The sequence below is a fragment of the Xyrauchen texanus genome, chromosome 42, assembly GCF_025860055.1.
Source record: "Xyrauchen texanus isolate HMW12.3.18 chromosome 42, RBS_HiC_50CHRs, whole genome shotgun sequence".
NCBI classification, from domain to species: Eukaryota; Metazoa; Chordata; class Actinopteri; order Cypriniformes; family Catostomidae; genus Xyrauchen; species Xyrauchen texanus.
Window position 1 is genome coordinate 16,219,048 of NC_068317.1, and position 15,857 is coordinate 16,234,904.

The following is a 15,857-nucleotide window of genomic DNA, read 5'->3' on the forward strand; positions in this document are numbered from 1 at the left end:
AGTGAAGAAGTTGGTGACCTGTTTTGATGACAGTCTTTACATGCTCAGTCCACTTGAGGGTAGAAGTGAGTGTGACCCCAAGACATTTAAAACTGTTCACCCTCTCAACAGCATCATCTCTTATGTAGATGGGTTCATGCACTGTTCCCTGTTTCCATAAGTCATTAACCATCTCCTTTGTTTTGCTGATTTTGAGAGCAAGGTTGTTACTCTGGCACCACTCTGCCAGGAGCCTCACCTACACCCTGTAGGCTGTCTCATTGGTGTTTATGATCAAGCCTACTATGCATGTTAACATTAGTGTGATAAAATCTCTTACCTTTTCTGTGTAAAGTTATATCCGATGTTATAAATTAAACAACTGTTTTAACAAATTAATTAATGTGCTTTTTTTAAATTGTGTCACATTTCTACTTTTAAAATCTTCATTAAAAATGCCATTAGTGTAACCTCGAATTTTACTTCTTCTTCTTTTTTTTTTTTTTTAAAGAGAAAGGAAAGACAAGTCGAAATTATGTTTTGTGGTAATCACCATTATGCCACAAATGCTGTCGATTGAACTTAATTAGTTGTGAACCCGGAATATTCCTTTAAGAAGTCGGGTACCACCTCTGGAGGCTGCGCTCTTTCTCACAAATTGGTTGTGTTTCAAAACCTGGTGAGCTGCCTATCTAGGCGGCGTTGTGTCATTAGTATTTAAGAGCTTCATGGGTGCAACAAAGTGCGCGAGAACGCGCAAATGATCCACAAAATGCTGTTGACTCGGAATGCGACTGTGATGCCTAAAATGCTGCACGCGCCTTTGACGCCCCTAATGCTTTCGTAGTCTGCAAGGATATGAGACACATCCACTAACTGATAAAATGGCGTTGGACAACATCGGTGAATCACAGGATGAGAAGAAAATCCTTATTAAGAAGGATGCAGAGTCAGAATACAGTGGCGAGGTTGTCGAGAGCACAAATAAAAAAGAATCCAAACTGATATTGTACCACTGGACGCAGTCATTCAGCTCTCAGAAGGTAAGCGATGTCATATTTCAGCACCACCGGCGTGGACAGCTCAAAAGAATCTTGGTGGATGCACGCTGTTGTTTTGACAGTGATATTCACATAATAAAAATACTTTTGTTTTTTATCTGGACCTAAATAAAGGCTGTTAGTATTCACATTGTTGGTTTAGTATAACAACTGCTGTTTCTGACTGACTGCCTGTATGTATTATTCATAATAATACATTTATAATGATGCATGACATTTAAAGCGTTTGTGCTATTTTCTATTACTGTGGTTAATGGAATAGTTTGCCCAAAAATTAAAATGATATCATCATTTACTCACCTTAATGCCATCCCAGTTGTATACGATTTTATTTCTTGTACAGAACACAAAGATTTTTAGAATAATATTTAAACTCTCTAGGTCCTCATAATATAAGTCAACATGGTCCAAAACTTCGAAGCTCTAAAACGCACATAAGTGCATCATAAATGTAATCGAAATGACTCCAGTGGTGTAATCCATGTCTTCAGAAGCGATATGATAAGTTTGGGTGAGAAGAAATGTTTTACTATAAATTCTTATCCTTGCCATCCAGGTGGTGATATGCATGAAGAATGTGAATCACCAAAAACACAGAAAGAAGAATGTGAATGTGGAGAATGATAGTAAACAAGTTCTTAAATATTTCTGTTTCTCATCCACACCTATCATATAACTTCTGAAGACATGGATTTAATCACTGGAGTTGTGTGAATTATTTTTATGCTGCCTTTATGTGCTTTTTGGGCTTCGGTGCTTCGGTAACTTGCATTGTATGGACCTACAACGCTGAGATATTCTTCTAAAATACTTTGTATGTGAAGACTGAAGACTTAAAGTCATACACGTCTGGGATGACATGAGGGTAAGTGTAACGAATGGGAGGCTTGGAAGCAGACGGATCTAAATGCAGCTTTAACTTTTATTAAATAAACAAACAAATAAACACAAAGGAAACAGCCACAATGGGAAAACAAGAAACAAAACACGATGAAACATAAACTGAGAACTCGGGCAGGGAACACAGACCAGGCTTGACAACATTCATCAACATTCATCTACATACAACGATTGACAAGGACTGAACCAAAAACCAGGGTATAAATACATGAACATAGGAAAAAGGGGCCAATGAACAAACAGAACTCCAACAAGATAACAGGGCAATAAACAGAAACCAATGGGAAATTAACAAGGGCAGGTGAAAACAATGAACAGAGAACACGAGGCTAACAAGAAAACTATGGAACTACAAAAGGGACAAAATGAAATCTACGGAACTACGAAAGTGACAAAAATGACAAACAAAGGGCAAACGTGAGACAAGGCAAAGTATACATAACAGTAAGTAAATGATGAGAGAATTTTCATTTTTGGATGAACATTTCCTTTAATACTTTACTATAGATAAAACAGTGGGCAGAACACCAACAATAGTGTAAATTGTAAAAACTAAATATTAGAGCATAGCCTAGTGTTGTTGTTTTGCTGAATATAAGAACACAGGCCACTGTGCAATCTTTCTTCAAAATAATGGAAAACAATTTAAAAAACATGCAACATGCAGAAACAGGCAAACAATGGAACATTTCTGTCATAGGTGAGACTGGCAATAGCAGAGAAAGGCCTTCAGTGTGAAGAATATGATGTGAGTCTGCCTCTGAGTGAACATAATGAGCCCTGGTTCATGCGTCTAAACCCCTCTGGAGAGGTTCCTGTGCTTGTTCACAATGACAATGTAATCTGTGACCTCACACAGATCATGGACTATTTGGAGCACAACTTCTGTGATGGTAAAAACTTAGGGTTAAGAGTTACTACTCTATCTATCCACAATATTTCCATTCCAGATTGCATGAATGAAAGTGTGGAGCACCATAGATGCAGAGTAATGAAGGGGATATAATGATCATTTAATAAATGCATGAATATACAAATAAAATCCTGCACCTAAACACAGTTAATGAATGCATTTAAAATGACTCATTGTCATAATGTCTGGAATGACAATATGTTGGCTGATATTCCCATGCGTTAAAAACTGTAATTGTTTGCATGTTTATGTTTAATTATGTTTTGTGTGACCTGTTCCTTATTTTTTTTTATAATGTATTTAATTTGAGATGAATGTCATCTTCTTTTCATTTAGCTGTCTTTCTGTTTGAAATATGCTTTAAGTTCAGCATGCCTGTGCAGAAATTTGGATAACATGAAATGCAATGGAAGGTGAGTTCATTCACAATATTTGCCCTGGAGTGCTACTGATCTCTTATATAAAATCAGTTCCATTGCACAATTTAAGTCAGGTAAATTGCATGTTTTTCCTGTCAAACTTTTGAATTTAAGTCAGGTAAATTGCATGTTTTTCCTGTCAAACTTTTGAATTTAAGTCACGTAAATTGCATGTTTTTCCTGTCAAACTTTTGAATTTAAGTCACGTAAATTGCATGTTTTTCCTGTCAAACTTTTGAAATGTCTTTCTGCGATGTGTGCCTTTTCTTAAACAGAGCACACTCCCAAGCTGATCCCAGAGGAGGGGAGCATTTATTATCATAGAGTGCAGCATTACCGGGAGCTGCTGGACTCCCTGCAGATGGATGCCTACACCCATGGGTGCATCCTCCATCCAGAGATCACCATAGACTCCCACATCCCAGCTTACGCCACCACACATATACGTAGTAAGACACAGTGACCGAGAAATCAGAATACTTTTGTGTGTATGTCTTAGACCAAGAGTGCACTGTTGTCACTAAACTTGCTATATTTTAAACAGTCCTAATGCAGTTTGTTAGTGCTTGGCAGATTCAGCTGTTTGATATGACTTTTACCTGTTATAGCACAGATTGGAAACACAGAGTCTGAGCTTAAGAAGCTAGCAGCAGAGAATCCTGAACTTAAAGACGCTTACATTGCAAAACAGAGACGCTTGAAGGTAAGTAAACATTCATGCAATGAGTTTACTTTACTGTATATTGTTCATTTGTTTGTTTTCCCTTTCTGGGCACCAGTTTGAGCAGCAGAGTAATCCATTCACGGAACATGATTTTAAAATTGGTAACTTTATTGTATGTGTACATTTCTTAGCAACTTGCTTTAAGGATGACTTTGTCATTGCATACATGCTATCTCTGTTCACTGACGTGTGCATGTCAAGACATGAAGGGGGGGGTCCAGTCATTTCAACAAAACATACATTTTATGCTTTTCTTTTGTAGGCTAATGAGAAAAAAACGTAAAATCTTTCGAACTTCAATGAAGGGGCATATTCCTTCAGTGGGTGAAACCAATGATATGCTCCTTAACAGCCTGCACTTGAATGCTACTGGCTCACGCTATAGTCAGTCTTACAGGCATGAAATGTCACCAAAACAGAGGGCCGGACAAAACATTTAGGAGGGCTGTAGTTTGGGGACCCATGTCTTATAGCATGCACATTTAATCTAGATCACAATCTCGTTTACCATGCCAAGAAACCGATTGATGAATTTCATCTAAAGAATCTTATGAATGAAACATACTTTTTGTCTCTCTTTAGAGTAAGTTGTTTGACCATGATAACATGAAGTATTTGAAGAAACTTCTGGATGAACTAGAGAATGTTCTGGATCAAGTGGAGACAGAGCTGCAGAGGAGGGTTGAGGAAACACCAGGTTTGAGAAGTTTCTGATAGTATTCACAGTTGTTACTTATATAAGAGACACTGAAATTTTGCTTTTCAATTTTTGAAAAGCTGGCATGTTTTTCTTACCTTCTTACCTGCTTCCCTAGTGAAAGAATAATATATTTAAGCACAATTCATTCTTGGGTGCTTCAGTATACTTAAGTGTAATGCTGGCAGACTATAAATTTGTATACTTTAAGTCTGATAAATTGGAACAACTAATTTTGTACTTAAAGCACATTATTTAGCCAAAAGCAGTGCTGTGGTGCAACTAAAGATGTGTTAAGTATATATTGGTTGTGCTAAAATGGCGTATACTTTAGTACACTTTAAATATATACCCTTGTGTTTAATTTTTGAAATACACAGAAATGACTCAATGTGAACTAAAAATGTATTTTTGTGACATTACAATTGCAACTCCATTACACTGTAAGATTGCTGGACATAAATTAATGTTATACTGATAATATGTGGCTGGCCCACACCACAACTGAATTTTAGCAGGTAATAATATTCTGTACATAGTTCTGGCAATTGAATTCATTGTATTATACACTGGGTATTATTGAGAAGAAAGTTGGTAGTGGGTCTTAAACCACTGTTAATATAACAGTATGTTGAAATGCAAATTATCTTAAAAGTTCTCAGAACAGACATTCCATAATTTAAAATATAAAGTATACAGTATATATATATATATATATATATATATATATATATATATATATTAAGGAACATTTTTGTCATATTACTAGTAATTTTTTTGTGCGTAAAGAGTGTTTTTATGATAATTGCTTTTAACACTGTTCAAACAAGTTGTAGTATCATAAAACAAGTTATAGTTAGAAACAAACACCAAATCAGTGTTCTTTCTTAAAGCACGCTATAGTTAAACTTAATGTATACTTACGTTAATTGCATTTGTAAAAGCTATACTATTTTACCACTTCATTTGTAGTGATCAATGTTGTTTTGTGTTCATTTGAAGAAAACATAAAATAAGTGCAATTGCATGGTATTTTCAATTAGTACATAGATATGTTAATGTATTTGTAGAATACTTATCATGAAATAAATGCATTTTAAATACAATTTGGTATATTACATTTTCACTAGGGTCTACATACCGAATGGGAGCTTAATTCAACCAACAGTTCCATCAGAGTTAGTGATCCACAATAAACAAATAATGATAAAATCCATCTTATTTTTTACAAATGAGTGGCCACATGCCTACAAACTATACTCCCATTGAAAAACTATTTTGCTTCCCTGGCCCCATTTACTGTGCTCATTTAATCTGTACCTCCAGGGAGAGCTAAGTTGACAAAACATCTCCATTATTTGAAGTTAAATAAACTCAGAGAACTTCATATCCATAAATCCAATTCAAAACACTTGTTTTGTCACTTGGCCAAATTGCATTATTCAAAACTGCTTTAACAAAAATGGCAATAACACTTATCATAACACTCTTTCTCTCACTCTCTAGAAGAGGGCAGTCAGCAGGCTTGGCTCTGTGGAGAGTTCTTCAGCATTGCCGATGTCTCCCTCGCTGTCACCATTCACCGGCTCAAGTTCCTCGGCCTGTCTCGTCGGTACTGGGGAAATGGAATCCGGGTCAACCTGGAGACATATTACGAGCGTGTCCTGAACAGGCCCACCTTCCGCAGAGTGCTCGGACATGTCAATAACATCCTCATATCTGCTGTGCTACCCACTGCATTCAGGGTGGCAAAGAAAAAAGCTCCAACCTTTGTCGGTGCCACTTTGTTGATTGGATTGCTAGGGGGCGCCACTTACTTGGCTTTCCATTATTTCAAAAAGAGACTTCTTGTGGCATGAAAACAGCCATTAGGACTCATTCAACATTGCTCTGTCTTGACTTGGTCATGTACATGTATTACATTTGGCTTTTGCATGACAGTTATATTCAGTGAAGTCTGTTGCACAAGAAGCAATTTTCTGCCACAATATTAGGCAAAGCAGTTTAAAAACAGACAAATGCATCTTTGCAGTCATACTGCATGTTTATTTAAATGTAATTAATAGCTTTACTTCATACTGTAGAATCATTCATGGCCAATATGCTCTTGGTTATAGCAGGATTACAAATGTCTATGCTCCTCTTTTGTTTTCTTAGCTTAGTTACTTATGCTTGACTGGCTATGTTGATTACCGTGCTGGAAAGAAGTCACAATTACCGAAGAACTGACTACAGTAACCTTTTCACATTGATGTATTTAGAATGGTAATTGGTGTCTGTTAAGCACTGGTAAAGTTCATTAATTCCAAAATGCTTTTCACTAGATAAATCAAAGTATATCCAATAGCAACAGTCCTTTGTCTGTACAGAAAAGTCAAATATAATAAAGAGTATTTCTCGGTTAAGTCGATGTATGGTTGTGCTTTGTTTGAAATCAGTAGACCTACTGCAAGAAAGTTGCAACTTGTGTGAAGCTAAACAGAGGTGTATTACATTGTCCAACAAAAACTTATAGGCACATTGTTTTCTGTTGGAAGTAATCTGGACTGCATAAATGTCAAATTAAATGCTTGCTTGCCATTTGTTTACAGCTTACAGTACTTGCAGCTTTCTATTAGTTTAAGTCTGTAACTACCAGATTGTAGTCTATAGTTTTGTTTGTATCACTTGGTCATTGCTTCCATATGACTCAGTTTGGAATGTTTATCTGGATATGAAATGCTCCTTGTTCTTGTAAAACTTGAAACATCATACTGCCAGAATACAATCAAATTTCAAGGAAAGACTTAAGCCAAGTCATCCTCTAGGCTTTAAATTAAATTAGTTTAATTAAGTTGACCAGATAAGAAACAATGTAAATATCAGAAAGTAGAGATGTTTTAAGTTTTTGTCAGTTGGCCATCTCGATTCATGTATCAAAATATGTCTGAGTCCTGTTTTTTGTCAACAGAAGGTCTCATTGATGTTGTGTAGGACAATAGTCCCCAAGAGGTGGCAGTACTATCCAGTTACTGTAAAGACTACAACTCCAAAGGGCTTATTTTAGTGAACATTGTTTGAGTGCAGCACTTCAGATCTGATTGTATTTTGTGTGGACTAAGATAAAGTGTAAAAAGATTGTGTCCAACAAACAATCTTGAACCTGACTAAACAAACCACATGTTGAAAGTCTGAACAGTTGCAAATATCTCATCTGATTGGACTTGACATCTTGCTATTCAGTTGTTTAAAACTCAACAGGTGTTTTTTTAGGAATTGGCTGAAGTTCTCATCATCTTCCAAAGTTTAAAAGATATGATTTTCCATTACAGTCCTTCAAGTTACCAAATACTTTTACTAGTTTTATATAAGTGCTATGGATTGTGCACACCTCTTTGGCTGACGTGGTTAGCTTGTTTGAACCATTTCCCATTTACAGTGTATATTCTTAGACTAGTTTCATCTCAACAAAAAGAAAGCATTGAAATCCAAAAGCACTTCTTTAATGTCACAACAGACTTGAGTTGTTTGAGCTGCTCACACAACAGTTGTAATAGTTTTAGCTTTAAAATGACCATAATATTGAGGAACCATTGAATTTATACAGGTCAACCAGATTGTATTAAAAGGTGCACACAGTATTTTTTTTCCCACATTAAAAAAAGCCTCAGCACTAAAGAAATTAATAGTATTTTTGGAAATTGTTTTTAAATCTTACATGAAGAATCCAGTCACACCACTGCCATAATAAAAGCTGATTTATTTTACATGGCGTGGGCTGCCTTGTTCACGTCACATGAATAGCCGAATAACTTTATCATTGAAAACCCTCTGTTTTTGGACACATTTACTCACTGTATAAAGTAATCATGAGTGAAGCAAATAGCATTTTTCTATAATGGCATTGAAAAAAACCTAAAATTAGAAACTTTGGCTTTTGCAGTCCAAGTCAGTGGCATGCACAGGCCTCAGCAGGGACAGGGGCGAAATGATTATTATTATTTTCTAATCTCTGCTCCATCACTTTATAATTTTATCTTTACTGCTTCCACTCTGACTTCATCGTGGTTTTAAATGGGTAGCCTACATATCCAAAATGGTAATACCATGGTATTTTTCTGAAAGTGATTAGTCTATTAGTTTAAACAAAAATCAAACTGGGTTTGCTTGAATCAGACTGTTGCTTCAGGTAATGGCAGTATTCTATAAAAGATGTATTACATTTCTATCACTGAAAACGATGCGACTGCAATTCACACACTAATGGCTTTTCAGCACATGCACCAGGGGCGTAGTTTCCCCTGAACTGCCGGCAGGTGTCACGGAGCTATCGGCTGACCCATTGCAGGATGGCTATCTTCAAATGGGGGTAATCCAGGAGGCTGGTAACTGGCAGTTGTTGTGCCATGAGCTGGGCTTCCCTGGTCAGGAGCAGCAGGAGGTGAACAGCCCATTACACCCACGGCCATCTTAGGGCTTTGGCTGTGTGCTCAAACAGCTCCAGGTAGGTCTCGGGATCGTCCTGAACCTCCATTTTAGCAAATCTCACATGTGGGTTTGCAGCTGCTGGGGTCTTGGCGGACACCCCCCCCCCTGTGGGAACAAGCTCTGCAAGACCAGCCGGTCCTCCTGTTGGGCCTGAAGGAGCATCTCGAAGTGTTGTTGCTGCTCCTTCTGCAGCTCTATAAGAGCCTGGTGTTGGGCCTGGTGGATGCAGGCAAAGGTTCTGAAGACTACTTACAGCGGCGAGGACTCCATAGCAGCATATCCTTCCTCCTTCCCGGGTTTCATCACCAGTGTGACCAGGTTCTTAGATCTCTTGACAAGGAGGAAGCGGGAGTCGGCTAAACAATTCACATACGTTTTTATTTCATACACTATTTTACTGCAATGCACACAATGGCTTTTCAGCAAAGGCACACACACACACACACACACACACACACACACACACACACACACACACACACACACACACACACACACACACACAGCCAACTTTGTGTGTCATTCTCTCTCTCTCCTCTCGGTCTGGACTGACACTTTTATCCCTCTCAGCTCTCACTGAAAAACACAAACAGCTGTTAGAGATAGCACCCACAGGTGGGACTCCTCTCCTCTCCATTCATAAATCGGCGCTCGACAACTCCCCCACCTCCACAGTACGTAAACATGTTGAAATTTAGTTACATATTATTTATTATTCATGTTGCCTGCATTGCAGACAGAAAATATTTATTTTTGCTCATTCAAAGGGGATTTTGGAGGGGACGCCTCTCGAAAGCTTGATCCAAATGAAAGTGAAAAAATGAACGGGCCCTTCCAGAAGAGGATGGGAACATTCATACAGTAATTCTGTGTTCCTTTTAGAGTACCCGCTTCAAGGGCTCTGCACCTTGGAGTGAGTAGGACATAGGTAGGATCACTTGCAATTAGAATCCGCCCGATCTGCTATAGCGCACGCTGTTAAAGGTACCTACGCATAATTTTCTTTAATACACTCGTGATTCACATAGAAACCTCATAACACATTATTGCTCTTATTATAAGATATTACGAGATTTAAATTTTGTTTTATTAACCATTTGAATTCATTATAAAATGTTATACTTTTTCTGTATGACTAGAAGGGCACCTTTGGATTTGTGAATGAAAGGCTTGCGCCCCTGCTGCCCCATTCTGTGCACATCACAGGTCAAAGTGCAAGATGACCTACACATCCGCCAGCAAAGCTTCAAAAATGTGTATGTGTACCTTTAAATTCCTTAAAAAAAGGCAAAGATTACAAGATCATTTTCAAGGAGCAAGCCATGTGCACTGTTTATATTCATATTAGACAAATTCAACAAACTCATAATCAAAGGGCCCAGCTGCTTATTTTGTGGTAAATAATTAGGAATGTGATTAAGCTTTGGCTACTGTTAGGGTTACCTTGTCTTGTTTTACCGTTGCCCCTTTGGTTTCCATTTTTGTCCCTTTTGTTTTCCGTAGTTTTCACTTTTGTCCCTTGTTTAGCTCCACTGTCTCACTAGTCTATTGTTTAAAAGAACTACACTTCCCAGTATCCACCTGTCATCATCACAGCCATTTTGTTCATTGTTCTCACCTGTGTATCATTTGTAATCATCCTGTCCTTGTGTATTTATATCCTGGTTTTTGGTTCAGTCCTTGTCTTTCGTTGAATGTTGTTAGCCCGGTGTGTGTTCCCTGCCTGTGTTTTCTGTGTTTTCTGTGTTTTCTGTGTTTTCTGTGTTTTCTGTGTTTTCTGTGTTTTCTGTGTTTTCTGTGTTATGTTTATTTCCCCATTGAGGGTTTTCCTTTGTATTTTTGTGTTTCAATAAATTAAAGCTTGCACTTAGATCCGCTTTCCTCGTCTGCCTTCGCTGTCTGCATTCGTAACAGAACGAAAGACCACAAATGGATCTAGAAGCTTACCTGATGGAACTGACCCAGGCGGAGTTGACCATCCGCGAGTTCTCCCACTTCTTTTCTGCTGTTGCCCCCCACACCGGCTTCGACGACGCATCCCTAACGACCATCTATCAGCTCGGGCTACCAACATACCAGCTGAGGGAATTGCCGAACTCCGGAGACCTCACATGGAGGGAATATGTGAGTTTAGTCTTGGGAGAACTCGCTGCCGGGGAACCACCTCTCTCGATCCTGGTTTGCGCCTCTGGGCTTTCCGTGCCTGCCACGGTCAACGAGCCAGCATTGCCAGCTTCGTCCGCCCGGCGGAGGAGGAGAAGAGGAAAGGCTTCTGCTCCCCAGTCTCCGCCTGCCACGGCCAGCGAGCCAGAGCCCACGCCTGCCACGGCCAGCGAGCCAGAGCCCACGCCTGCCACGGCCAGCGAGCCAGCACCTGTAGCCTCCGACGTCAGCGAGCCAGCCTGTAGCCTCCGACGTCAGCGAGCCAGCACCTGTAGCCTCCGACGTCAGCGAGCCAGCGCCTGTAGCCTCCGACGTCAGCGAGCCAGCGCCTGTAGCCTCCGACGTCAGCGAGCCAGCGCCTGTAGCCTCCGACGTCAGCGAGCCAGCGCCTGTAGCCTCCGACGTCAGCGAGCCAGCGCCTGTAGCCTCGACCGTCCCTGAGTCAGTGCCTGTGGTCTTGTCCATCCCAGCGCCAGTAGCCATGACCGTCCAAGAGCCAGCGCCAGTAGCCATGACCGTCCAAAAGCCAGCACCAGTGGTCGTGCCCGTCCAAAAGTCAGCTCCTCCTGAGCCTTCCGAGCTTTCCAGAGCTCCGCCTCCCGAGCTTTCCAGAGCTCCGCCTCCTGAGCTTTCCAGAGCTCCGCCTCCCGAGCTTTCCAGAGCCCTGCCTTTCAAGCTTTCCAGGGCTCCGCCTCTCAAGCCTCTCGAGCCTTCCAGGGCTCTGCCTCTCGAGCCTTCCAGGGCTCTGCCTCTCGAGCCTTCCAGGGCTCCGCCTCTCAAGCCTCTCGAGCCTTCCAGGGCTCCGCCTCTCGAGCTTCTCGAGCCTCCCACGGCTCTGCCTCTCAAGCTTCTCGAGCCTTTCAGAACTCCGCCTCCCAGGGCTCCGCCTCTCAAGTCTCTCGAGCCTCCCAGGGCACCGCACCTCAAGTCACTCGAGCCTTCCAGGGCTCCGCCCCTCAAGCCTCTCGAGCCTTCCAGGGCTCCACCTCTCAAGCCTCTCGAGCCTTCCAGGGCTCCGCCTCCAGAGCCTCTCGAGTCTTCCACGGCCCTTCTCCCCGAGCCTCCTACGGCTCCACCTCCAGAGCCTCCTACAGCTATGCCTCCCGAGCCTCCTACGGCTCTGCTCCCAGAGGCTCCCGAGCCTTCTAGGACTCTGCCTCTAGAGCGTCCTACAGCTCTGCCTCCTGAGCCTCCCTCAGCTCCGCCTCCAGAACCTCCCGAGCCTCCTACGGCTCCGCCTCCAGAGCCTCCTACGGCTCCACCTCCTGAGCCTCCAGAACGTCCCACGGCTCCGCCTCCCGAGTCTCCTACGGCTCCGCCTCCCGAGTCTCCTACGGCTCCGCCTCCCGAGCCTCCTACGGCTCCGCCTCCCGAGCCTCCTGAGCCTCCTACGGCTCCGCCTCCTGAGCCTTCCTCGCCTCCGCCTCCTGAGCCTTCCTCAGTTCCGTCCTCAGAGCCTCCCAGGCCTCCTGACCCGGCCCCTGTCCTGTGGCCTCCTCCCAGGCCTCCTGACCCGGCCCCTGTCCTGTGGCCTCCTCCCAGGGCCCCTGACCCTGTTCCTGACCTGTGGCCTCCTCCCAGGCCTCCTGACCCGGCCCCTGTCCTGTGGCCTCCTCCCAGGCCTCCTGACCCGGCCCCTGTCCTGGGGCCTCCTCCCAGGCCTCCTGACCCGGCCCCTGTCCCGTGGTCTCCTCCCAGGGCCCCTGACCCTGTTCCTGACCTGCGGCCTCCTCCCAGGCCTCCTGACCCGGCCCCTATCCTGTGGCCTCCTCCCAGGCCTCCTGACCCGGCCCCTGACCTGTGGCCTCCTCCCGGGCCCCCTGACCCAGTCCCTGTCCTGTGGCCTCCTCCCAGGCCTCCTGAACCTGCCCCTGTCCAGTGGCCTTCTCCCCGGTCCCCCAGACCTATCCTTGTCCTGTGGTCAGCTCCCAGGGCTCCTGAACCTATCCTTGCCCGGTGGCCAGCTCCCAGACCACCTGAACCTGTCCTTACCCTTTGTGCCCCCCAGGACTTCCTGCCTGCCCTCTGTGCCCCATTGGACATCCTGCCGGCCCTCTGTGCCCCCCTGGACTGCCTGTCTGCCCCTCGTTGCCCCCTGGACTGCCTGTCTGCCCCTCTGTGCCCCCCAGGACTTCCTGCCTGCCCTCTGTGCCCCCCAGGACTTCCTGCCTGCCCTCTGTGCCCCCTAGGACTTCCTGCCTGCCCTCTGTGCCCACTAGGACTTCCTGACTGCCCTCTGTGCCCCATTGGATTTCCTGCCTGCCCTCTGTGACCCCGGTGCCATCATTTTGTTTTCTGTGGGTTCCTTTTTGTCTTTTGGTGTTTTTTCTTTTAGGATCGTCTGGGATCCGATCCTTAGAGGGGGGGCTATGTTAGGGTTACCTTGTCTTGTTTTACCGTTGCCCCTTTGGTTTCCATTTTTGTCCCTTTTGTTTTCGGTAGTTTTCACTTTTGTCCCTTGTTTAGCTCCACTGTCTCACTAGTCTATTGTTTAAAAGAACTACACTTCCCAGTATCCACCTGTCATCATCACTGCCATTTTGTTCATTGTTCTCCCTGTGTATCATTTGTAATCATCCTGTCCTTGTGTATTTATATCCTGGTTTTTGGTTCAGTCCTTGTCTTTCGTTGAATTTTGTTAGCCCGGTGTGTGTTCCCTGCCTGTGTTTTCTGTGTTATGTTTATTTCCCCATTGAGGGTTTTCCTTTGTGTTTCAATAAAGTAAAGCTTGCACTTAGATCCGCTCTCCTCGTCTGCCTTCGCTGTCTGCATTCGTAACAGCTACATTAATCCCCTGTATGCTTCAGGACCAACTGAAGCAGCTTAAATTTGGCTGGGTCTGCTTGAAACATCTTGCCTGCTAACCTTTAAGGAGGAGCCCTGCCCTTCCAAAGAGTACTGTGCCTTGAAAGCTCTTTTTAGATATAAGATAAAAGTTAACAAGCCAGAAGAGGAGAGAAGTAGAGAGGGATGATTTTGGCCTGGGGTATAAAGTAAATTTCATCCCACACAGCTTAATGTGGAGTGGCAGCGATCCCGGTCTCTAAACTGGGTGGGGTGCATGGAAACTTCCAAGGTGCTCTTTTGCGCCAGTCCATCTTTGCAGCCCGAGCGCCATACAGGAGACAAAGACAAATGCTTAGAGTGGGCAGGAATCCTGTTTCCATGGACTCACATGAAATATAGTCCTTGAGTATTTTGCAGGATCTCCAGATATACAGCTTTTGTACCTAAACTGTGAAATTTGTCAGTAAGCCAAACCACTTGCACTGACATTCTGCCCAAGCTGTTCTGCAAATGGACCAAGACCGAAAGATGATCAGTATCACTTGGCAAACAAAGCTGTCATTCGACTGACCTTGCCATCACTTGGATAGCAAGCAAGCATTCCTTTTTTGTAATTCTTAGGGGCCGTTATTTAGACCGTCTGTGTTACTTTTTTAAAGACCCCCATAAAATTGTTTGCCAAGTGTAGTTTTCTTTGCTGTGTTGAGATATTGCATGTTAAAACAGGAAGTTTGGGTGGGACATGTTAGCTAGCCAGGTTGGTTTCACGTGACGTCACGCTGCTGCATCGCGAGAGCGCGCATTTCAGATGGAGGGCAGGAAGTGAAATAGCTGAGGATCTGCCGTCTGGCAAAATGCCAATGTTTTGTGTAGTTTACGGCTGCTCCAATCGTTCTAATCGAGAAAAGGGAAAGGGTTTTTATAGAGTACCGAAGATTGTCACTCATAAAGGTGAGAAATGTAAAAAGCTCACAGAACAACGCCGTAAAAAGTGGATTTTTAACGTACGTCTGCGGTTGGGAGGAGCAGAGTCTGTTAATGCCCGTGTCTGCAGCGACAACTTTGTCGGAGGTATGTTAGCTAGCCAACGTGTTTTTTGTGTCTGTGTTTATATAGTATTAGGGTGTCATTAAATGCTCATTTACTAAGTAATGCTTATTAAGTTACCGGTAGTCTAATATGGACTTCATTGGGGCTTTTTAGGTTGCCCTAGCGCTTTGGGTGACGTTGAGTCGGTAGATTGGGCTCGGACGGTCAACCTAGGTTACCAAAAAACTAAGCCCAAATCAGAGGCGTCTCTTAAACGAGAGCAAAGGATGAAGATCAAGGAAGACCAACAAAGACGGTCGGAATGTGCAGATGCTATGTTGGATCTCCAACAGACAGATGAGAGCCCGGATCTGACGCAGACAGCCGAAAGCTCAGAACCGAAGCAGCCAGCTGACAACAACCCACAATCAGAGGGGATCAGTGGGAATGGGACATTAAATGATAAAGGTAAATTATTGTACTAAGATGTGTAACCAGCATTATTATTCATTGTTATTAATAATTATTAATTGTTACAAATGTTGACCAGAAAACTTTGTTTGTAAAAAAGATTACTTCACAACAATTCACATAATTCATATTAACTAAAATCACTCTGTATAATTGGACCAGAGAACTTGCATGTTTGTAAAAAGGTTGTCAAAAAGATAACTTCACAACAATTCACATAATTCATATTCATGAATGAACTAATTAT

At 42.8% G+C, this 15,857-nt stretch overlaps 1 protein-coding gene across 1 annotated transcript; it reads left to right on the forward strand.

Annotated features, from left to right (window-relative positions):
* The first annotated feature begins 863 nt into the window (after positions 1 to 863).
* gdap1 (ganglioside induced differentiation associated protein 1) lies at positions 864 to 7,251 on the forward strand. The gene is made up of 6 exons (XM_052114961.1): positions 864 to 1,022; positions 2,641 to 2,833; positions 3,548 to 3,721; positions 3,881 to 3,975; positions 4,579 to 4,693; positions 6,200 to 7,251. The coding sequence occupies exons 1-6, from the start codon at positions 864 to 866 to the stop codon at positions 6,550 to 6,552; spliced, it is 1,089 nt and encodes a 362-aa protein (XP_051970921.1). The 3' UTR covers positions 6,553 to 7,251.
* The last annotated feature ends 8,606 nt before the right edge of the window (positions 7,252 to 15,857 follow it).